The 25,253-nt window shown below is 39.2% G+C and overlaps 2 protein-coding genes across 11 annotated transcripts in view; one reads left to right on the top strand and one right to left on the bottom strand.

Annotated features, from left to right (window-relative positions):
• Positions 1-1,997: 1,997 nt before the first annotated feature.
• On the bottom strand, positions 1,998-12,141 carry ZCRB1 (zinc finger CCHC-type and RNA binding motif containing 1). 4 transcript variants are annotated; one of them, XM_054988077.1, is made up of 8 exons: positions 11,774-12,135; positions 8,816-8,906; positions 8,611-8,639; positions 5,281-5,392; positions 5,094-5,201; positions 3,778-3,890; positions 3,600-3,675; positions 1,998-2,394 (listed from the first exon to the last, which is right to left on the bottom strand). In XM_054988077.1, exons 2-8 carry the CDS (start codon positions 8,897-8,899, stop codon positions 2,266-2,268), a joined length of 651 nt encoding a protein of 216 aa, XP_054844052.1. In that variant the 5' UTR covers positions 8,900-8,906; positions 11,774-12,135; the 3' UTR covers positions 1,998-2,265. The 4 variants fall into 4 exon arrangements, with proteins under 4 accessions (XP_054844052.1, XP_054844054.1, XP_054844055.1 ...); XM_054988079.1 differs by lacking the exon at positions 3,600-3,675 and having other exon boundaries at positions 11,774-12,141; XM_054988080.1 differs by lacking the exons at positions 8,611-8,639; positions 8,816-8,906.
• The window catches only part of PPHLN1 (periphilin 1), a 71,256-nt gene continuing 57,937 nt past the window's right edge, over positions 11,935-25,253 (top strand). Inside the window, exons 1-4 of one of the 7 annotated variants that reach the window (XM_054988072.1) lie at positions 11,935-11,956; positions 17,929-17,971; positions 22,119-22,204; positions 23,643-23,678. In XM_054988072.1, coding sequence (XP_054844047.1) covers position 17,971; positions 22,119-22,204; positions 23,643-23,678 — 123 coding nt within the window. In that variant the 5' untranslated portion in view covers positions 11,935-11,956; positions 17,929-17,970. Of the gene's footprint in view, positions 11,957-12,226; positions 12,288-12,451; positions 12,592-12,883; positions 12,916-17,928; positions 17,972-22,118; positions 22,205-23,642; positions 23,679-25,253 lie in introns of those variants that run through there. The other 6 variants (XM_054988069.1, XM_054988070.1, XM_054988071.1 and 3 more) reach the window with 6 other exon arrangements.

Genomic DNA, 25,253 nt, shown 5'->3' with positions numbered 1-25,253 from the left:
GGGGGCAGTTTGGGGCAAAGAAAAAGCAAAGGGCAGTTGGGGGGGGGCACGGCATTTTTCAATTAAAGTCTACAAAATTTGTCTACTTCTGACTGTCCTCTAAAGACCCCCCACTCCAGTTTCATTAAGATTGGACCCCAGGGCCAATTTTATGGGCCCCCAAAGAAGATGCCCCCTGCCACTCCATTGTTTCTTATGGGAAAAAGTCAAACTGCCACTGCAGAAATACACTGAGCAAAGGCTGCTATGGCCAAGGCACACTCTGAAACGCAAGTCCCACACACAGAAAGCCCATAGCCTTGGCCATGGCAACCTGGCCCCACTATGTTTCTGCACGAGAATCAGCTTTGTTGTTTTTCCCATAATAGGAACAAATGGAGTGGCTGAAGGCACCTTGAAACTTGAGTGGCTGAAGTCCCTGAAACTTAAGGGGTCTTTAGAGGACAGTCAGGAGTAGGTTCCTCGCAAATTTGGTTGAGTTTGCTTGCAAAATGACACTCCCAGCCCCTGGATAGCCCCCAGATAGTTTTCCTCATAGGAAATAATGGAGAGTGGCAGGGGGGCACATTCTTTGGGGGCCCAGAGAATTGGCCCCTGAGGACCAATCTTCATAAAACTTCAGGTGGGGGGGTCTTTAGAGGATAGTCAGGAGTAGGTTCCCTACAAATGTTATAAAGTTTGTTTGAAAAATGCCCCCCCCAGCCCCCGGATTGATTTCCCCATGGGAAATAGTAGCCAAATTAAACCAAATTTATCTGATATAGCTGAACCGAATTAGAGAATCTGTACTGAATTCCAGGAATTCTGATTTTGGGGGGGATTCCTGAATCCCGAATTTATATTTCCCCTATTTGGGGGGGGGGTGTATACCCTAAGCACTACTTTATGCAAGGGAAAACAGCTCTTTGGCAGTAATGGTTTTTTCTTGGTGCAAGAGCATACTGCAACTGAAAAAAAATCCACTTTCGCTAATATAGTAGCTTATATGCTAGTAGAAATAAATCATAAGATGGATGCCAATATGTGCATGCATGCTCACAATTTATGCTCTTCACATATTTGTCATCCTTGTCTTAAAAGGGAAAGAGGGAACTTATGCAAAATAGGCCTGTACAGGTAAGAGCCACGTCAGAAGATCTCTCCTGGAGAATAGCCTCAATACTACACATTTAAATTAAGGATGTATAAATGACTCTTGGCATCCCCTCCGCGCTAATTATTAGCTCAAAAGGGCTACATTAATCTCAGAAGAACATAGCTACAATTCTAACTGTTCTAAAGCCGTTCCTGGTTAACCCTCTTTTAAAATTATGCCCATAATCCATGGACATACGAGAGTTGCCTTACACTAAATCAAACCACTGGTTCAAAGTCAACACTGGAAACTCAGACTGGCTGTGGCTCTTCATGGTCTCAGGTAAGAGGTCTTTCACATCACGTACTACCTGATCCTTTTTAAAAAAATGCCGACGCCATGGATTGAACCTGCAATCCACATGCCAGTCAGATGACCTACCACTGAGCCCTGGTCCCTCTGCCATAGTGAAATCTCTCTTTTCTCTTGCCAGTAGTGCAACTATCTTTTCTCTTAATAAATCTTTCAGAATTCTACTAACTTACTTCCTTTTCTCTCTTTATAGCATGGAGTCTCTTCTTTCTGTAACATAGAAGGGCTATCTTCTCCTTGTTTAGCTTGGTATGCCCATCATCTTATATAAAAATAGGCCAAATGACTGCTTATTATACTATAGTCAACAAAAACATTTTCCCCCTTTTTACAGGACTAACTTAAATGTTCTGAACTGAGTAACAGTTTACAGAACATAATTTAAAAAGAGACAGTAACAGTGAAGATCAACAAAACAACATAGTTCTTCAACACACCTTTTGAGCAGCAAAGCACAGCTAGGAGACAATCCATCATGCTACTTCTTGATTTGGTAATGTGACAAAATAGACATGTTTATGTTTTGGCTGCAGGAGTAATAATCTAAGTGTTCCTTAAGAAATTGCAAATGTTTATTAAAATATATCTAACAAACAACGAGGAAAAGTTGACATTGATTTTAAAGATGGTTACAATGACCATAAAAATACTGCACTTTTAACCATGGAGACATTCAGAATTGTAGAAATTTTTGGTGTTCTTAATACATTATACTTTTATTTACAGCAGTAGGCTAGTTATAGCAGCTCCTTTCTTTAGGTGTAACACAAACTTCTACAGGACACATCTCTATTTTACAAATTTACATAATATACAAGTTAATCACTAAGTTCTTCCTCATCACTGAAATATGCACTTTTTTTGATGCGGGGACGCCTTGAGTCAGAACTTGAAGGCTCTCCTGCAGTCTGCGTTGATCTTTGCTGTTCTTCTTCAATTTTGGCTTGCTGTAAGATATTAATATAAAACAGAAAGACTGAAGACGGACAGAATCTTACATGACGTTCCGTAATGCACACTTCACAGCATAACAATGTTGACAAACCAGTCCATTTACCATTTAGTGGCACAATTTGAACTATGGGTATGTATACCTTGTATGCAACATTGCATCTCACTGCTTGTGTTCATCATCCTCTTGGGAGGATTATAGGGAATAGGGAGTTTAACAGAAGGACTAAAAAGATTGGAACAGTGTTAATTCCTCAATCACCAGCTTGTGATGGTCTAAAATATAGATCTCTTAATCTAAAATAGCAGAATAATGTGTCATGGAGTCTATAGCCAAATATAGCCCTCGCGCACACACCCTCCCGTGCAACAAATGCATACTGGAATTTATAGGGTGCAGGTTTGAAGTAATTAATGAAAAAGAAACGCACCATCAACTCCATATTAGCTTATATCCCCAATGCAAGCACATAATGTAACCGAGCTGTAGGAAATTTCTGACACTCAGAAGTCAACCTTTTTTGTACAAGAGGAATTAATGTTGACAAATAGTTTAACACTATGACTGCCTCATACATAAGCCTGAAAGACACAGCCTTCAGCTTTGTATCTAAACCAACATCCACAGACAGGTGACAGGGATGCATAAAACCATTTTTTGTTTCGTTTCCCCTGAAAATTGCTGCTTGGACCTAAAGACCCAGTTGTGCAGATAGACAGCAGATAGACACACAGGGAAGGGTTGTGGCTAAGTGGCAGAGCATCCACTTTGCATGCGTAAGGTCCTGGGTTCAGTATCTGCCACATCCAGTTAAAGGGGTCTTGTAGTGAAAGACCTGATGTGAAAGACCTCTGCCCAAGACCTTCATGAGACATGGCCAGACAGAGGAGACAGTACACTAACTCAATTATCAGGCAGCTTCATTTACGTGAAAACATGTGCCCTGCCAGTTCAATGGGTTCCAAAAAAGTCTTGCAAGGTGAACTGGCATGTGCATTCACACGCTTCCTCATTTTGCATATGGAGTATTTTTGTTGGATCAGGGCAAAATTTGGATTAGAGAAGGGTAGCAATGATCATGCCAAATAGGAAAAGGCACAACAATTCTCTGCTGTAAATTCTGGGTCTCTGCAGCTGCCTTTGCTTTAAAAAGAAAATGGTGGCAGCTGTTATTTAAAAGCAGAATATGTATTTTGGTACCTGGAATGCTATAGCTTGGCTGAGGCTATCAAGAGCAGGGTCTTCTCCTTCATCTTCACTTTCTTCCAGCTCCTCGCTGAGCAGCAAAGAAAAGACAACAAACCAAGCCATGTGTATTTTAACCAGCAGGCATTTAGAAGAAAGAAAAGAAAAACTACATGTGTATCAATGCACTTACATTTCTTCTTCTGCCTCAATGGCTTTCTTCCTCTTCTTCTTTTCTTTCTTTTTGGGTGGCTCACGCTCTCCTAGCATGTTTTTAGGACACGCGTAGCTTAAATGTCCTGTTTCCTTAAGCAGAAAAAAAATGCCTAACATGAAAAGATGCATTATGGAAAAGCAAAATAGCATGGGGTATAAACATCTCAAGTTAATGATGATAAAGCATAGAGACTGAAATCTTTTCTAACTGTAGGTAGAAAACACTGGACTATAAAAAAGATGCACACCCAAAAGTTGTGTATAATCCCTTTTATGAGGACCAACTAAACTAACAAAACAGTATGCAAGCCTTTAAGCACTTCAAAACTGTTCAATTAGGCATTATACAACCTTTATTCTTGGAATTTTTTTTGCAGACCAACGTGGCCCCAACTTTGTTAATATAAAACTACCTTTTTTTGTTTTCAACCTTATGAGTGGCTCATTTAGTGCGGAAAGGAAAGAAATTCCCCAATGTGATGTTTGTTAATGTGTTTCCTGGTGCCCACTTACTTCTTTTCCACAGCATCTCTTTACCAATGTAAAAAAACAGTCCTGGCTTTCCTCCATCTCAATGGAGCAGGAGGTGCTTCAAAAGAGTCCAGGAGGTATCACTTTTGTTTCTGCAGGTAACATCAATTCAGAAACAGATCCCTCTGCTGTAGAAGGGCTCTTAGCTCAGAACCTTCCAACATACTGTGTCATTGGCCCTGCTATTTTGTGGGCCTTCCATGGCAGCCATATTGCACTGATGCCCACTATGCATTCTCAAAATTCAAGAACTGCCTACAGGCTCAACAAGGTTGAAGACCCCTAGATGAACTGGCGCCTTTTACATTCACAAAGGGGAATGTGATTTTCTTTCCATCTTTGGCGTGCATTAAGAACCTGTTTTACACCCAGCACAACCTGATCCAATTAAGCCCACAACACATCCTGTATTCTATTTTAAGACAACAGGTTACAGAGTTTGTTTTTACTATATCTTGAAACAACTTATTTCATTCCACCCTCTTTAAAAATCTAGCATACAGTCTGCAACCTATTGTCAACAATGACACTGTACTTCTGTTGCAAAGAACTTGTTCATTGAAAGGTACAACATAGCATTTGTAAAGCAGAAAGTACCAGGAAAAAAAAGAGGCCAGACTGAAAAGCAAGTTAATTTTTAGAGCCACAGGGGGTAAAAAAGGGATCTGAGGATATAAAGGAAGGTTTGGGTTACACCAGGTAAGGGGTAAGAGTAAGAGAAATAGTAAAGATTTCTGCTAAAGCCAGGGTACATTTACTTACTCCACATTCATAACATTTTGACTTGTCATAGTAGTTTCGCCTGCGGATGAATTCTGCAGCTCTCCCATTGTCAATAGCAATACTTGCTTTGATTACTCTCCCAAATAGCTAAATAAGAGGAGGAAAAAGATAGTCTTATGTTTCCGAATTCTTAAAAGCTTCCTCTGAATGATCTACGGATACTTACTTGCTTATTGTTAAGTGCCCGAGAACAATTCTGTGCCGATTCTTTATCCAAGAATAAAATAAATGCAACTCCTTTACTTTTCCGTGTGTCTTTGTCCTTCATAATTGTAACTCTGAAAGTAGGACAACCAAGTTATTAGTATGGGGGAAAATATGTTACATTATCTTCATTAAACAATTCTTTACGTTCTGATCTAAATTTCCAGTTCTACTGACAAAGAGGAAAGCACAGTTCACGTGTTATGATAAACAAGAGTCCAATTCAACCTTCATTACATCATGGAGCAAAAGGAAAGCTTCCAGAAGAAGTGCAATTCAAAAAGGTCTCTAGAAGCCACAGACTGAATAGAAAAAAAAGAGTATTGAATAACTACTACTGAATAAAGCTTACAGACTAGTTACTTACTACTGGAAGTTAAGATGTGTGAAACCATTTCTGAAAACACTTGGGTGTTTGCACACACAATAGCTGACTCAACACTAGGATTAAAAAAATTGCCTCCATATATACTGTTTGTTATCCATGCACAATGTAAACTGGATCTTTATGCACTCTTACTCAAGTAACATTACTGTAATAATAAAAAACCAAAAACTTCCATTCAGAAATAATACTGCTCTGACATGAAATGTGGATGTTAAACTCACCTTTTCCCTCTTAATGCTGCTTGACAGAGCCCTAACCCATTTAATGGTTTTTGCATCTTTGGGCAAAATAAAAATCAGCTCCTCTACCTTTCCCTCTGTCTCTCAGGAGACCTTTAATTTGAAACAGGAAATTAAAAAAGGTCTGAATGTGCTTACATGCTTTGATAACACATTGCAATGGTGATATTATTCTCTTTGAGGAAAGAGAGATGAACTTTTAATGTATTGAACTTACCCTGCAAGGTGTCCTTCCAGATTTTATACATTTAAAAAATACTTGTGGTTTGTCTGGCATTTCCTATGGATTGTAACATCTCCTAGAACTCTGTTTATTATTGCTTATATCAGAATACTAGCATGTGTACGAAGATCAAAGTGAGGTCTTGAACACCCCCATCTAACTGCAAAGTGCCTCTCCAGCTGCCTATATGAAGCAGCCATGTACCGAGAAAGATCGCCAGTCTCTTACTGTCACATCTGACTGGCAGCAGCTGTCTAGAATCTCAGGGAGAAATTTTCCTCATTTTTATCCAGGATTATTTAAATAGAGGTGCCAGGACTCGAACCACAGAAAACTGAACACTTTCTCCCTTAAACACCACCACCACAAATGAAAAAATCCCATTGGCCACAAGATTAACAGCTGCAAGGAGCCTGATATCCAGCCACTGGGCCAAAATGAGATTTTTAAAATTACTAATCAAATATTTCACAAGTCACAACTCTTCAGTATTGAAAGCTGCACCCGACTCTCAAAACCAAGCTGCAACCTCCCTGACTTAACCACTGCAGAAACAATCCAGATGCTCTATTATACTACACGGTGGAACAAAGTTTCCGGAAAAGCCATTAGTGCTAATGTCTCTGTCTGCTAATTATTTATCAAAATACTGAATGGAAGAGTAGGAGAAGTACTAACATACAACTGTTTCTTTTATATACAAGTTCCTCTGAAGGACAGGATGTGTCACTTCTCTTGTACAGATGCAGATGACATATTGTTAAAGATATAAACATTCACTCCACTTCTCCTGACTGCACATTTCAACAATTTTCACCACTTTCCATGGTATTTTACAGAAAAAGAGTTGCCCTAGATGTTTTGGTAAAAGAAAATGTTGCAAAGCTGCACTTATTGCCAAGCAGGAAGGGGAAAAAAACTGATGGAAAAAGAGAATGGCTTGACACTACTGAACAGGGGTCCCCAAACTTTTCGAGGCTGTGGGAACCTCTGCAATTCTGACACAAAGTGGCGAGCACAACCACAAAATGGCTGCTGCCAGAGGCAGAACCAACCACAAAATATCAGGGAGTGATTATATACAACAGTCAGGAGGAATCACAGTGTATGAAACCATTAACTACAAAACCCCCACTATGCTAATGGTTGCTAAATACTAGATGTAAAAAATTACAATACAATAAAATTTATTCTTATCAAATATTATGTGCGTGTACTTATAAGAAAATACTCCAGCATGCAATACGTCCAATCCAATCAACATGTGTTCAAATTCTAACCAAATGGTCAAGTAATATTATATAAAGATAAATATAACTCATATACAATCAGATAGTGCTCAAGCACTTTGTGTTAAGTTCAAATACTACAAACATTCTCAAAGATGTCAAGAAGGAAGAAGAAAGACTAAAGGACAGTATCTGAAGAAGTGAACTGTGACTCATGAAAGCCCATATCCTATCACACATTTTGTTAAGTCTTATAGATGCTACTGGACTCATGCTCCTTTCTACTGCTACAGACTAACACAACTACCCATCTTTTTTTTTTAATAACAACTACCCATCTTGATAAATAATAGTCCTTAGGGTGAAATTAACTCTTGGAAGCTACAATATGAAGCCTGGAGAGGCAGCATGAAAACCAGGCAACTTAATAATTATTCACCTGCATCTACATGCAATATCTCATTTCCACTTTATGGTCACCAAACTAAAACCACAGACTATTAATCTATATAATTTAGTAATTATTATCTTGTCCTCCCGCAAGGAGCTCAGGGCAGCATACCTTGTTCTGCTTTCCTTCATTTAATCCTCACAACAACCCTGAGAGGCAGGCATGACTGAGAAAGGGACTAGCTCAGCATGCTTAAGGAAAGAGCGGGTATTTGAAGTCTCTCAGATTAATTGCTATACCATGCTGGCTCTGTAAAATTCCAGTCCAAAGACACTAGTCAGAACCAACATCCTTGATTCATCTCAGATGCAATAAGACAGACACCAAAGTGCTGATATAATCTTTGATCCACTCTATAAAATGGGATGGGATATTCTGCACCTGTTAAAAGCAGTTTTTCAAGCTTAGATTCACAACGTTGGTAGAAGAAAATGTCAGTGATCTGTTAGACAAAATATACCCATGAGACAGGATATAAACTATTATGGACCACATTGGTAGTAGAAAGTGCCATCAAGGCCTAGTTGATTAATGGTGACCCCTGCTGGGTTTTCAAGCCAAGAGACTAACAGAGGTTGTTTGCCACGGCCTGCCCCTGTATAGCAAATCTGTTCTTCTTTGGTAGTCTCCCATCCAATTACTAACCAAGGCTAACCCTGCTTAGCAGCCAAGATCTGACGAGACTCGGCTATCCTGAGCTATCCAAGTCAGGATATGGACCATATTAACGTATGTAAAATACAATGCCTTGTTTATACTCACTTGACCACTTTGCCATATTTGGAAAAAATCTGAAAAAATATACAAGATGAAGATTTTCAGCTATTTAGATTAAGCACTATAAATGCAAAAATATGTTTTTCAAATGTTCGTACACACATTACAGTGCATATCACAGTGTATATTATATAAATGAGAAATGGGGTAACATTTAATAATGAAATGTAATTTTAAAGCACGCACTTACCCTGTATAAGTCATTATTTGTCAACGAGAAGGGAAGATTAGACACATAAACAGTGCTTTTGCTTGGTGCTAACCCTCCACTCATTTTTTTTCTAAATAAAGGGGAAAAAAGATTAGATTTCTCTTTTTAAAAAACAAACTTTTAGCAATTTTTAAATTAAATTTATATAAATTATATCCAGGTACCAAAAGTCTAAACTGCAAAGATTCTGATTTCTCCAGTTACAATTACATATAACCTATCCATTTGTGTTCAGCACCTGAAAACAACTATATTACTGCTAAAGTTGGAGTGGCAATGCCATACTTGAGAGAAGTTAAGACCAAGGCTCTCCTGATGCCATGTTAACAAGTGGCCGTAGCTTTGGGCAGGAGACTGATTCACTGATGGGACATCTGCAAGCCTACCCATTGCTACAGGGGCTTGCACCCACTTTTAATGTAATCTCATCAGCGAGGACAAACCTTCCTGAGCACAAAATCTAATTCCTATCAAGCAGCCAGGTGGGCTTGATTACATCTACTGACCTTATCTGAATGTGTCTCCTACCAACTTACAATTCTGCCCACTCTGCCTAGATGCAATCACTTTGTTACCTTTCTGGGAAGCCCCCTTTCCTAACGCACTCAAAGCCAGAAAACCCACAGATTCTCATCGTAGAATGGATGTTACAATTATTTCCTTGATTTTTTTTTTGTGCGGGCTCCTATAACTATTGCTGTTCTGCCAGCCAAAGGCAGGCAGCTCAATCCCCTCTAAGCTCACAGGCTGCCCACTCCACTCTTCTTCTTTAGAACCAGCCAACCTTATCCTTGGTACCTACAGAAGCCCTGCCTGAGGTTCTCTTTTCTCAGTCTCTGGACCATCAAAGCAGACAACGTACTCTATCCAGCTCAGCGGACTGTGGATAGGTAAATTCCTCTGTTCACTCCTTTCCTCTGGAAACTCTTTTTCCTCCCTTCTCTCTCTCCTTTCCTCCTTTTCTCTTTCACTCTGGTCATTCCATGGTTACTGGTAGCCTATTAGAAGTACTTTGAACTTGCTATCAGGGAAAAGAGCCCTAAATTATGTTTTGCTACCCCCACCCATTTATCAAGTTTGTCAGTTTTCCAAGCTAGCCAGGCTGTGGAAGAGGAAATTGGAATTGTTTGCGGTTCTGTGTATGTGTCCCAAGAATAGATCACTACCAAATCTGAAGTTGTTGCAAGTTAGGACAAACTGACACAGCTTAGTAGCAAGATCAGCTGTGGTGTTGTCAGAGACAGTATTCCTAATGGTTTGATGTCATGCACATAACTGGGGGCACTGATGGCAAAAAAAACTACCCACGTGGCACTATAATATGCCAACATTTTCATGGCTGACTTGGAGTAGCATTTCCTCAGCTCCCAACTGTTAATACTCCTCTTGTACTTAAGATTTATTGATGGCATTTTTATCATTTGGACACATGGAAAAGAAGTACTGGAGAAATGTCATCAGGCCTTCAGCAATTTCCACCCCACCATCAGTCTCACCATGAATCAATCCACACAGGAAGTACATTTTCTATCTACATGCCTCCAGTCATCATTCAAAACACACCAAACAATCCACTGTCTACATCTAACCTCTACACTACAATTGCATTCACTCTAACCCCTCTGACCGAGATCCTTACCTGTGGAATCAACAACAGAGATTTCTAGAATTACAATGCTCACTAGATATAATAAGAAAGCAGATTAACAAAGCTAGAATGACACCAAGGGATAAACTGCTACAAGATAAGCCCCAATAAAACAACATCAGAACACAATTGGTAGTCACATACACTTCCCAGCTCAAACCAGTTCAACGCATCATTAATGACCTGAAACTTATGCTAGACAGTGACGTGATATTCCTCTCACAGGCGGTATTGGGAAGCAAACCTTTTCTTGCCCAGACAGCTCCCCAACTTTAAGCGACTCCTCACTCAGAATAATGCACTTCCCAAAATGGACACAAACTCTGCAACCCGGGCTTGCAATTAACCAAGATGCCAACTCTGTCCTCGTACTGATTCTAACAACACCATCACTGAACCTATCAACACCAGTTATATCATCTTAGGTCCGTTCAGTTGTTTATCTTCCAACATGATATATGATATCAAGTGTCAGCAGTGCCTTTCCACTCTCTACACTGGACAAACAGGTCAGCCCCTATGTAAAGGAATAAAATGACATTCAAAAACCAGTAGATGAACATTTTAATCTTCCAGGACATTCCACTGCTGACCTAGAAGTTGCATTTCTCAAACATAGAAAGTTCAAAAAGAATTTACCACTTGATAATTGCTGTAACTGAGTTACCCCCACATAGGGTTGAATCAGGACAAAGGAGTGTTCTCTGTCAAGCGAATTACATGTATTATAGCCAGCTTCCTGACAGTCTAATTTGAAATACCCCCCTCACCTCTCCTTGTATCTGATGAAGGGAGCTTTAACTCTCAAAAGCTCATACCCTGGAAATCTAGTTGGTGTCTAAAGTGCAATTGGACTCGAATCTTGCTCTTCTACTGCAGACCAACACAAGTACCCACCTGAAACTAGCTGTGCGTTTTATATAACACTTCATACCAGAGATGCGAGTGGTGGCACTGTAAAACTTCTTCCAAAATAAATTTGTCGCATCTACACTAAATGCTGGTATTGCCAAGCTTAAGAAAAATTACCTGAAAAACCTGTTATGTCTTATTGGGCTTGTATTAACGAAGGATATTACATGGATTGCGTTCTTGCATTTTACTTTTAGACAACATGGCTGTAAAGAGTTTCAGCTTTTTAAGGTGCTTTTGATAGCAGCCGACCCACACGCCCATCTCCCACCGCGCTGTCCTTTCCCAGGTTGGGCTGGGGCGGGTGGGATGCCTAAAGTGATGCAAGGAAAATCTAGCAAAGAAGCAGAGGCCGAGACACGGCGAGCTTTACTGACCCTCAGAACAGCCCAGCCCACACCATCTTGCTCGCTTCCTCTTCTCCTACGGAGCGGCCCAGCGCTGCGATTCGGACAGACTGCCTGAAACTCGACGCCTTCCTGATGACGCGCTCCCCGCGCCGCTTTCCGGGCCCAATGAGCGCTGGGTAGGAAGGAGGCGCCGACAGAGCCCCCGTAGAGGTAGGAAAGGGCGGGTTACGTGGGGCGCCGTATGCGGGGCAGACGCCTGGGGCACGGCAAAAGAAGCCACCCTTCCCCGCCGCTTCTCGGGCCAGCTGCCCTTTGTCCCTTGCCCCGCGTGACGAGGAACCGCCAGGGCACAGAGCGAGGGGGGAGGGGGAGTTCGGTCTCTGTTTGAGGGCGGAAGTGTCTCCACACGCTGGGTGCGCGCGCACTTGACAGGTTCAGCGTCCTTTTTCCTCAGGCGGCGGCGGCGCATTTCCGGTGACGTCAGAGAAAGCGCCGAGAGCGGCTGGAGCGGGCGGCCAAGTGATTGCGGCTTTGATTTACGGTGGGTGGGTGAGCGCGGAGCTGTTTGGCGCGCGCCTCTTCTCTGGCGGCAACGGTCGCTTTCCACGCGCGAAAGGCGGCGGCGGCCCCGTCCTCCCTGGTTGCTGAGGGGCTCTCGTACTGCCCGTAGACCGGTTGTGGCTGCTTGGCTGAGGTTGTGAACGGCTGGGTCGGGCCGGCGGTTCTTCGGAGGGAGCGAGGGCTCTTCAGGCGCCCTCGGCCAAGCTCGAGGCTGCCTTTTCTGGCCTTAGCTGGCGGGGGCAGTGGGGAAGCCCTACACACGGTGCGGCTGAGAACTTCAGCAGGTGGGGACGTCCCCGGAAAGTGGAGGAGCAGTGCGGGGAGTGGGTGGAGCGTTCTGGGAGGAAGCCGCCGGTTCGGAGCTTGACCATCAGCTCCACTGGATCTGACTGTATTAGATGGATGTCCGCTTTGAGGACTCCAGTCAGTGAGCTAGTCATGAATCGGGTCAATATTGGGCACGGCGGTGTCGCTGAGGCTGCGTTTTGTGGACTGCTGGCCCATCTGAATGTAATCCTGTTGAAAGCAATGGCGTTTTTATAGAGAAGATCCACACCATATTCTGGTCTGAAGCTGTTTTGCTTGCCCCAACCGAAGACCTTCACTGAGTAAATACTTGAACGTGTAACTTTATTTGATACTTTAGGAAGGAGCCTGACTTAATGTTAGGGTATGTGCTTCACATGCAGGAAGTTTTGTGTTCAGTCCTTTATGTCTTCAGTTAAAAGAATCAGGTAGTGGGTAATGTGAAAGACACCTGAAACCATGGAGAGCTACTGCCAATTGGAGTAGATAATGCTGATATTGATAGGCTGGTAGTCACAAGTAACTTCTCAGCACTTACGATAAATTTATTATGGTATCCTCTGGGAACTGCTGGCCACAATGGGTACTGGGGCACTGCAATCTGATGGATCCATTCCTGTCTGACTGATCAGTAGTACCAAAAGGCAATGTCGGAAGGCATCTGTTCTGTAACACTAATGCTGCAGGATTTCATAGGGTTCCCCCAATTCTGTTTAATATCTGTATAAAATTTCTGGGATCCAAAGATTTAGAGCACTATGAGTGTGCTGATCACATGCTGCTCTGTTTCTCCTTTTCTACTGGGTCCAAGATTCAGTGGACCTCCTTAATGACTACCTGGCGAAGGTAACCGCCTAGACTGGAGGAGGCCAATAAACTAAAGCTCACTCTACGTTATATTGCCGTGCTATTAATACTGTGAATCCTGGATTTTAGATTCAAACTGTTCTTCCTGGAGCTGCCCTTTAAACAGCAAGTTTGTAGCTGGGGGTGCTATTACATCTTAACTTAAAAGTGGATAGGCTTTGTGGTGCTTAATGCCTTTGACAAAGAAATACCTACATGGTCTTTCTTTGTCAGTCATAGAGAGAGAATTTTTTTTGGAAATTTTGAAGCCACTGGGGAGAGGGATTCTCCTCCTCCCTTTTTTGGAAAAATTGGAAATCTTGAGAAAAATTGAAATATATGCAATATTTTCCTGTCAAACTTAAGATTCTTTTACTTATTGTACAACATGAAAGACATCATTTACAACTTAGCATATAAAATTGTGCTATTTGGCAAATTTTAAGGAATTTAAATATATTTAAGAAATTTAGATATGTTTAAAGAATTTAGAATAAATATGTTAGTTTTTTATATGAACTTGCAATTATACCCTGTACTTGAGAAAGTATTGCAAACTGTTGTACCCTATGCTATCATAGCACATATATCTTTAATTTTTGAATATGAGAGACAGAGAAAGTTGAAAGTAGAAAACAAATTTTGTAGTAAACAAAAGAAAGCATTTCATTTTAATAGAAACTGTTTCATTGAGTCACAATAGGTAGGACTGCCAGCATGTTTGGATATTAAGCTGATCTTAGTAACACTGAAAACACTGAACTGTTTAATAACATACTATCATTAAACATATAGAAAGTTAATTGTTGCCAGAATTATTTACATTTATGCAAAAATGATTGAAATTGTTACATATGTTTACAGTATGAGATTTTTGGTGCTCCCCCAAATTTCCTAATTTTTCCATTGGAATAATTGTGTTGTACAATTTTCTCTTTAAGAAGAGTATGTCGTAGGAGAGGGTTTTTTCCAGTGCTTCCTCAAACTTTCCCAATTTTTCCTTTGAATTTTTTTTTTAAACCCAAGAGTTTTTCATGCTAAACATTTTGATATTGAAAACCTTGCCTTAAGAAGCATTATATGCATTCTAAAAGAATTCCAGCACTCACCCTAATTTTCTGATTTTTTATTGGAAAATTGATAAAAGACTCCAGAACCTCACCCACAATTTTTTATTTTTTTAAAAAAATTAAAAATTTATTTTTTTTAATAAAAATTCCCTTCACATCTCTAGTCAGGCATATTCTAGCCATGACTATTCATGCTCTGATCACATTCAGTTTGAAATACTGCAGTGTGTTAAGTCGGGCTGCATTTGAAGGCTGTTCACAAGTTTCAGTTGGGACAAAGCACAGCAGAGAGATTTGCCTGCTGGTGTGAGTTACTGGGAATATATTTCACTAGTTTTGAGACATTTATACTGGCTGCCAGTTTGTTTTCAGGTAACTTTCAAAATGCTAGTTATTGTTTATTTAGGCTACTTTTAACCAACTTTGTTTCATACAGTAAAGTGATGTACAGTGTACAAAACAGAAAAGAGAAATTTCACAGATATGCAAGATAACCTAATTTTACAGTTTACTAGTGCAGAAGGCAGAGCAGATGACAGCAGCACTGCTGTTTAATAAACAGTCTCTCCTTAGGCAGGCAGGCAGGCAGGCAGGCACTCGCTTGCTAACTTCCCCAACTTTATCATTGAAAAAAATTGAAAAAGGCCTCTCATCTCTAGCTGTGACTCCTTTTGTGCCACATGCACATACCCTGTTGTATTCATATTTCAATGAAACATCCTTCTGCGGTGTGGGAACAAGACAGGGCCGGGGGACAGCAGCTTAAGGGATGGATCCATGTTATTCAGTTGACAGTTAAATTTGTCTTCCTCCATGTTTCCCACCCTAATAGCAACAGCCTGAGACCCTGCTATTTAAAGGGTTGCTGCCCCCATTTGAGGCTTTCTGTCAGGTAATCAAGAGTCCTGCTCTGTGTACTGTTAAACAGGTTTAGGGGCACCAGAGACATTTATTGTGGTGCTCATACTGAGGAATTTGCTCACCAAAGACGTTTACCTAGCATGAAACCTATTGCCTTTGATATGTAAGGCAAAAATGGTCTTGTTCTTCCATGCTTTTTGTCAATTTTGGTTGACACTGTTGGCTTCTCATCTCTTTCTGCACTCACTCCCATCTGAAAGCTATGATGGTGTTCCCTGTGCTTGTGCCTTCTGCACTAGTAAACTGTAAAATTAGGTTATATTGCATATATGTGACATTTGTCTTTTCTGTTTTGTACATTGTACACCCTGTGGTAGTTCCTAATTAAGTTTTTTTATTTAGAAAACTAGTATGCCTCCCAATAAACAGTCAAATTCTTGACTGTGGTCCACCCGGGGGAAGCCGTATTTGTTGTTCCCAATAAACAGTGCCAACAAATAAAACAATGAAAATTCAAGCCAGTAAACTTAGGGTCACCAAAACCCTGCAAGCACATAAAATAAAAACAGCATCTAAAATGATATTGATATGATTGCACTGAGGCTCAGAGAAGATGGTAAAACAGTGTTTTTTAAAATGTGGACTCCTTTGTTAAAACCTTCTTTTTGCCTGGTGCCTAAAGGAAAGTAAAATATGTGTCAGGAATATCTCAGTGGGAGGGCAATCCATAGGTGAGATGCCACTTCTAAAAAATCCCTGTCATTGATTGCCAAATATCTCACCTTTGCAAGTGGGGGACAGAGATCAAAGCATGAAAAAGATGATCTTGAATGGTGGGCTGGATATTATTTATTGTTTGTAATTTTCTAAAGTTTGGGTGGTTCTTATCATGTAAAGAAGGGTCTTCAACCTTTTGTAATTAAAGAGCCAAAATACAGATAAGACACACTGGAAAAGACATCTGCTTCTGATGAAGAGAACTGTGGTTCTCGAAAGCTTATGCTACAGTAAAGTTGGTTAGTCTTAAAGGTGCTACTGAATTGTTTACTATTTTGCTACTACAGTCTAACATGGCTAACTCCTCTTGATCTATGATTGGAAAAGAGAATAATACTAGGGAAAGTTGGAGGCAATAGGAAAAGAGGAAGACCCAAAATTAGATGGATTGACTCAATAAAGGAAGCCCAGGAAAGGCTGTTAATGGTAGGACTTTGGAGTTGAAAGTGACTTTGTAGCACATAACGCACACATGTGCACATCAAAATCAATGTAAGAGACCAACAAAGAGCATAAGAAAGTCTATTTGCATAAATTAAACTATAGAACTTAACATTCCTCTTAGTTAATGTTTTGATTAATAATCCATAAACTTTAAACAGCCCAGACACTTTAAACAGCCCAGTGCCACAAACAGGCTTTTACAAACAGTAATAAAACATCTTGTGTAACTGTTAACAGCTCATTCCCAAGCAGAAATACTCTGTTTAAGATTGTACTGCTAGTGTACTGGTATAAATCTGTGCATGAGTTGCACTTGAATTATTGACAAGTGTTCATCTTGATAGTTTCCTTTAAAGCATCTCTGAGATTCCCATTCATCTCATTAAAGTCTTTCTTCCTGTTCCCTTAACATACTGGTTATTCTAGTATTCTAGTAAGGTATATCAGAAATTTTAATTTAATCTAAAAAAATTAATTTTATTTTTATTTTCAATTTATTTTTCAAATAGACATATTTGGTTTCATACTGCCATTTGACTTTAGAGGAAGGGTTGCCAACCTTTTTGAGCCTGCAGGCATCTTTGGAGGCAGAAGCCAAGAGGTAGAAGCAAACAACAAAATCTCAGGGAATGAGACCAAACATAACTCTAATAGTAACTCTTAAACATTTCAGGCAGAAGCTCTGTTTAACAGGATGACTTTTGAAACTAACATTGTTTAAAAACATTTTCTTGAATACACACAGCTTATCTTCAGTTATATGCTGAAGATACTTGTGGGATGGTGGCAGCTGCTGCCGAAGTCCCTTTTAAAAATCTGTACAGCCAATCAGTTCTCTAGTGGCCAATCCACCTGGCCTCACCCACTTTGTAAAAACTCTTGTTGGGCTCCATGGACTTGCTCATAGAGTGATAGCTGCAGGTTACTAATGTATTTTTTAAAAATATAAATAGACACTACCTTGCTGGAGTGTGGTAGAAATACTTGGAATTCTCATTTTAAAGTTAATTTTTAACTGTGATTCTAAAATGGTACCATCCACTTTTTTGGGTAACTGCTTGATTTAAAATTATTTTTAATACATCTGGAGACATCTTTTTAGATGATTAAAAGAGGTTTTTTGGTCTGTCTCATTGATTAATCAATTAAATAGAAAAACTTTTAAAGAAATAAAACACCTTTACCTTTTGTGTAAATAAAATGAATAGCTTGCATTGAGTAAAGTAAAATCTGCTTCTTAAATATGCTTGGTCTGATCTTCCACATCTTTACCTCAGAGATTTTCCTCCCTTATATATTTGTTTTTAAAATACACAGGAACTCGACTGGGATTCAAAATACTGTTGAAACAAGAATAAAAGTAAGTAATGTTTGGAAATTTCTTCTTAGGTCTGGAAAATGCATTGATGGCTAGAGTTAATTTTGGTAATAAACAAATGTTCTTTATTTTACTGTGTAGATAAAATAGATGCTCTCAGATAGATAGATAGATAGATAGATAGATAGATAGATAGATAGATAGATAGATAGATAGATAGATAGATAGATAGATAGATAGATAGATAGATTTGTTTATACAAACTACACATGCACATTAGGTATCTATTTTTAATACCTCAGCTTTATACCCATAAATATGTATACCATCCTCAGGAACACTTGGTCTTGGATCCAGTGGTGTGTTTCTGTGGATGGAAGGTGGAGTGCAACTTTCTCCTTTCTAGCTGCAGCCCAAAATGCTGCTCCTGAGAAAAAGTAACAAAATGAGCTACAAACAGGCTGTTACAAAAAACCCCCAATAAATATGGGTAGTTATTATTAAATGTTTATATCGCCATGAAAGAGAAATAGCTTTAAAACAAAGTTTAGAATTTTTTAAATCATACTGTTGAGGTAATGGAGCATTCCTGCTGATGGAAGGATGTCAGCCTGCTGTGTGTGACTTTTTGCCTCTCCTTTTTTGCTGAAACCCCCCCCCCCCCCAAGTTCTATACTGGGGCTGTTGGAGGGAAAACCCTTTTTCGTTATTTTTGCCAGCTTGTCCAGTATGCCATAAGAGCATGCTGGTCAGTGTACATCAGCATGAGGCAGGGCTTAGAACTGTACGAGGATCTGGGACACTCAGGATTGAATCCACTTTTCAAGGCAAAATTAGACTTCCTTTCACTTGACAAATAAGTTGGGGGCAGAACAGTGAAAACTGTTTTGAGTTCCCACAGAAAAAAAGTGAGAATTAAGTAAATAGTAGCAATAAGAAGAAATACAATGATGTCCCAGTGAAATATCACAATTTTTTTTTAGCAAAATTATAATCTGGTAACAGAATAATAAGTATTTTGCTCAGTAGCAGTTGTTATGGAAAGTCCTACTTATTAGTTTCTTGTTTAGTCATACACGTTTAAATAACTTAGTTTCCTCAGAAGTGTCAGAACTAACCTATTTTCTGGTTGCAAAAATGCAAGTGCCTTACATTTCTTTCCTTGAAACCACCTAAAATGCCCTCCAAAGTGTCCCTCTCCCCTGAGAGATTATGCGAAAGAACACAAAAAATGCCTGTGTGAGAAAAGCGAGCTGCTATGCTGTAGTGGCTAGAGTTTTAGCCTGTGTCTCTGGAGATCTGAGTTCAGTTCTCACTGGGTGATCTTGAGCCTAACCAGTTCCCAGAATGGTGGTTAGGACAAATTATGCCACCTTGAGCTCCTTGGAGGAAGGACAGGATACAAATGGGGAGAGAGAGTAATTACCCAAACAGGGTAATATTTCCTATCCCTACCCCTTTCTTTTGATCTAGTAAGCTTGTACGTGGCTGGCATAATAGCCAATACAATACAATGCCAGGCTCCATTCAGAAATAAGCCTGAGATTTTTGGGAACACTCTGCATTGCCTCTCTACTTGCTTGCTGTATAAATTTTGAGGGCTTCCTGGTTTAGGAAGTTTCAGTTTCCTAAGTTGCAATTCATTGTACATAAAGACAGCTGTTTAAACACATAGTGGTTTGCTTCTTGTGTATAAACCAGAATTTTAAATTGTAGTTTAGCCCTAGTTTAGAATCCCAATTTGTAGGGGGAAAACAAACCAAATTTATAAAAAAATCTTGACTTAAGGTGTCACAACAAACTGTGTGGCATGTGAATGAAAGTTTGTTCTTATCAGAGGCTACTTTGTAATGAAATCTGAGTGCAGCTGCAGAAGAGAGAAGCTAGATCAGGGGTCCCCAGTGTAGTGCCTTTCCTCGGACCTGTGAAGTGTTTTTAGAAAGCGCTGAGCTAGGTGGGCCTTTTGCCAATTATGACTTCCAAATGGTCATTAGACATAAGATTGGCTGTACAGATTTTTAAAAACTTATCAGCAGCAGCTGCTTCCACTTCACAAGGATCTTTATTGTATGATTTAAAGATATGCCTTGTGTATGCAAGAAAATAGATTTAAACAATATGTTCATTTTAATAGGCATCCTGTTAAACAATTTCTACCTGAAATGTTGAAGAGTTACTATTAGTGTTATGCATGATATCACTCCCTGAGATTTTGTTGTTAGTTCTGCCTCTTGTGGCAGCCTTTTTGTGGTTGTGCCCCCTACCCCATGTAAGAATTCCAGAGGTGCCCAGAGTCTAGAAAAGTTGGGAACCACATATGTCTCTTTAACATACCACCTTTAGCTCTTCTGAACACTCTTCTCCAATGTGGCACCTGTCCCATGTTTGAGGAAGGTGGATAGGACCCTTGCCAAGTGGGGCTTATGGTTGGCAGGAGGTTTTCACTTTGAAACAACCACTACCAGAAGCATAGGTAGGTTGCAAGCCTCCCTGAAGTGTAGACCTCATGCCAGGGATGGAAGTAAATGTGATGGTAATTGCTGAAGTAGCCCTTTGTAAACTGCAGACTGAGTGCTGTTGTTATCTGCCCTGAGCCTGCTCGCGATGAGGGCGGAATAGATATTTGAAATAAATAAAAAAAATAAGTAATCTCTTAAGTAATCTCTTCAAACCAATCTGTACCTTGGAAAAATGCAGGGGGGAAATTCCCCTAGACCTTTAAAAAAAATTTCTAACATAAAAATTGGAAAATTTGGAGAACCACTAACTCTTAAGAAATATTTTCACTTTTAGAATGAGTGAAGTGCTTCTTAAGGCAAACACTTTCTTATTGAAGGTATAAAAAAGTCAGGCTTTTCTTATTTTTCCAAAATTTGGGGCCAAGCTGAAAAAGGCCCTATTTTTTTCTTTTGGAATGAGTAAATGAAAGACAATTTTACTCAAAATGTGTAATATGAAAACATTATATCAGACAATCTACAGTATAGTATACTTCCTATGTTTACTGTAGAATATTTTTGTTTAAATGTAAATCACTTTTTGCAACAATTAATATGCTATGATGTGCCTAATGATAATAAATTATCAAAAATTCAGTGTTTTAAAGTTTAATGTATAAATATAGTGGTGTCTATTGTGATTGTATCTGTCCAAATAATGTGTTTTGTTTTCTATAGAATTTGTTTTCTACCTACATTTTTAATTCCCCACCCCATTCTCTCAGATGGCAAGATGCGTGTGCTATAGTATAAGTTGTAGTGGCTGCAACTCTTTCTCAAGTACTGGAAATGCTTGCAGTTTTTCATATAGAAAATGAAGATATTTATATTTTTAAATTTCATTTTTATATGGTAACTGAGTTATGAATGGTGCATTTTATGTTATTAAAGCATTAGCAAAGGTTTAGGTTTGATAGGAAATGTAAGTATTGTATATTTCAACGTTTCTGGAAGTTTTACATATCTGGGGTTGGTGCTTGGCAAAGTAGCTCCTTTAAAGTCTAGAAAGATATTTTAATTTTCACTGTTTTGCACGGAAGTAGCAGTTAAACTCCCTCCCTCAAGTGAGTAGATTGATGATACGGTATTTAATTGAAAAGAATATGCCTGTGAATATAAGACGAAATACCCCCTTAAAAACAACCTCCCTAAAAAAAGGTATACAGAAAAAAATTATTACTGGACATCTGTAATTTCTATGCAAATGTAAGACGACCACTTTTTCATGATGGCATACCTGGAAAAAAACTAGTTGAATGAATGCAGTATTTGCCCCACAATGGTGAAGCATTACCTTCTTGATGCCTCTCAGTCAATTAAGGGCTGAGGCTTTGGATCCCAACAACTAATGGCACATTTTCTGATTACTGCCTTGATGGAAGTTAGCTAACAGCAGACAGAGGCAGCTCAGTGAGTTCTTGTCCTTCAAAAGATGGGGAGGCTGATTCTGTCCCTTCACTTGCAGTGGAGAATCCCTGTTCCCATCCCTAGCAAACAGAGGGTTCTGTTTTCATGTTGGTTTGATGGCTGCAGAAAGGGCTCACTCCCTGTCTTGGATCCCAGTTTGAGAAAGACTGACTATAGAATTGTGGTATTAGTTATTATGAGAAGAAGCAGACATCCAAACATTTCCAGTTTTTTACTGATATAAATATCAAGTACACGTTTACTGATCAAGCCTTCATCTTTAGTGGCATATAGAAGAGATGAAATGTGGTCTGATGAGCGCTACGAGTATGAAAGACTTCCACGAGAGAGGCTTCCACCACGTCCTGATGTAAGATATTGTTTTTAATATAAATTATCTTGCTCACTTAATAATATTTTGTATGTGTTTCCTAACTGTTGTGTTGTTTTAGATTGCATATTGTTGATTTATATTTAAGGTACCAAACTTGCAGGCATGTAGAAAAGACAAGCCCATATTGGATTGTATAGAATGTGTCCATAAAAATCAGGCTGGAAACCTTGGTGGTGCTTCAGTGGGGATTCGTTATTTCATATATTTGGTAATTCATTATATATTGGTAGCCTTAGTAGTCTAAAGTGGGAAATCGTATTTTTGCAATAACTTAAAATGAAGTGAAATAACATATCTACTATGCTTCTCTGTACCTTCAGTAGTGATCAGGTGCATAATCTGGTTAAACTGTATAAATCAGCTTTCTGGAAAAATCTATTCTTATTTCTCAGATATATGTGTTGACCTTTGTTTGGTTTTTAACTGCGCAGCCAGTACAGCTTTCAGCTCTTTGAGCAGGTTCTTATAACCTTTGTGTTTTGCTTTCCTTCTAACTTCTCATTATATTCCATAGGAAAAGGTGTGCATCTGCAGTGTTTTGTGGGAGGAACATAATCTTTACAGAATTTAGGCATAATGAAGTTTTAACTTTATCTTTGTAATCATACTTTCTCATACTGCACTGGAGAGTTCAAATTCCTGCACTTTAAACAGCACATTAAAAATCAGACTTAAAACCCAAACTTTTGCATCTATATTCAGAAATAAATTTTACCTAGTTCTCTTTTCTCAAGTAAGTGTGAAAGGACTAAAGCAGAAAGCATAATCTTAATGAAGAAAGGAATTAAATTATGTTCCACACCAAACCCTCTTCCTCAGCTTCAATGTCTAGTGAAGCTGTGAAATGTGTATTTGCATAAACAATATATGTTCTGAAGTGGTCATTATACCCTGTCCAATTTTACGTTGGCATTCTATGGTGCCTTAAATTTAAATTACCTATGTAATTTAAGAGAACTTAAACTTAAATGGAAAGAACAACATATTTTGAATTATTATTATCCGTTCAGAATGATCTGATGCAAGGCTTTGCTTCCTGATCAGATGCAATTTACAGATCTGCTTCTTGAGTTTTGCCAACTCTGCATATAAGGCATTCTGTGTGAAATTGACATTATAAGGATTCCTGCCTTGCACATTACAAAATTTTATGCTTCTCTATTTGCATCTTAATGTGAGTAGAAAAAATGTCAGAATTGGCACTTATTGGGGACAGATCAGAACAGACTTTGAAATATATGTGGTGCTTTATTCCAAGTTGGAATAACATTTCTGTACTATACTCAAAACTGAATTCTCTTTTATGAACATATTATAATCTGAATTATAAGTGGTGAGGTAAATCAGTTCCTTTAACTTGAGCTCTTGTGATGATAGAATTTCAAGAACCCTTTCCAAATTATTTTATTTACAGGGTATGCCGTTTACATTTGGCAGCATAAAGCATCAGGTATTAGCATTTGTTACCTAGATATTTATTATTCTCTTCCACATGTAGGTTGGCTATAAATCTTAATGGTTATGTTTATTTTTTTCACATTCTTCATGCAATTGCATGATTTGTAATGGTGACCAGATTTTGGCTGTCTCTTTGTATCACCCTTGGACACTTAGTCACTGTATGTAACTATTGAATTATCTGTATGCAGCTATCACTTTCCTAGGATGAGCAACGCTGGAGAAACTGTTCTAGTCCAGTTTTCCCTTTTCCATATAATAAAAGGAAACAGTACCTATGCATAAAATCCCTCAGACTGTCCCTTCCATGGTCCCAATGAGCAGTGAAGCTGCCACATCAGCAGCTTACCTAGAGTGGGGAATGTTTCATCATGTGCTCATGCACGTACTGTCTTGAATGTTGAAAAAGAAATGTTATTCAAGATGCATAGGGTGTGTGCTTACTTCAGTCGTGTCTTGGCTGCTTTGTGATATTTCTCAATTCTTTTTACAGGAGCCAGAAAGCTCTCTGCATTTTCAAGCTGCTGGATATTGGATGGGATTGAACAGGGTATATAGTCAGCCAGTCAGTTGGTCTTTCAACAGTTAATGAGCCATAGGATACAGAGAAAGGCAAAACAATGATTTGGTTAACAACTTGTTAAACTCTTTGTTATTAAGTGTCTCTTTGAATTAAGTGTCTCTTTGGTTACAAATTACTATATTTCAGTGTACCCTAAAATATTTGTAGCTTGACTTCTTTTAGGTTCCCTGAATGTTTTATACCTTAATGACAAGATATCCACAGTTATCACCTGATTAAGCTTTATGCTTTCTATGACAGTAGAATACAATCCCAAAGTAAATTGCAAAAATTTACATGTCTTTATTGGGATAATTTATAGATGACCTCAAGGTGATTTACATAAAAACATACAATAACTATTACAAAAAATTGTAAACCAGCAAGCCAAAAATAATCAGAACAGTCCAGAAAAATCCAAGGGTTGCTGTTTATTTGCAGTAATAGAGTATAAGAGCAGACAGAACTAATAGACCATGTGGTTCATCTCAGGGGTGTCTAGGAGGTAGTTCATGTCCTACCAGTAGCTCACAAGTTGCTGAACAGTTGTTTATGCATCCCCCGAGGACCCAGGAAAAGATCTGCTCTAGGCTTTGTTTTCTTTTTTAAAAACCCTTATTTCATAGGATTTTGTTTAGCTGATAGCTTCACTTCTGGTGGAGAGGAAGAAGTTTGGGATATTTCTCATTACTCAGCAGTAGCTCTTAGGTTGGTGACCTCAGCGCCATCTGTACTTAACAGCTGACAATCATAGCTACTCTAAACAAAAGTTTAGTATCTTCTCATGGAGTAGGGGTGTGCACTTTGGGTTCCTGATTTGGAAAAAATGTCCGAATCGGACCCAATCTGTAAAGATTTGGGTTTTCCGAACATCCCAATCAAAGCTTCCCGAAGCAATTCAGGTCGCTTCAGGAAGCTTTGGAGTCCTTTAAACTTCAGCTGGCCCGTGGGCCAGCTGAAGATTAAAGGGCCTCCTGGGCATGCTGGAGGGGGGAGTTTAAAGGG

The sequence above is a fragment of the Eublepharis macularius genome, chromosome 9 (genome assembly GCF_028583425.1).
Source record: "Eublepharis macularius isolate TG4126 chromosome 9, MPM_Emac_v1.0, whole genome shotgun sequence".
NCBI classification, from domain to species: domain Eukaryota; kingdom Metazoa; phylum Chordata; class Lepidosauria; order Squamata; family Eublepharidae; genus Eublepharis; species Eublepharis macularius.
Note: the sequence above shows the minus strand (reverse complement) of the source record. Positions and strands in the feature narration are given on the sequence as shown.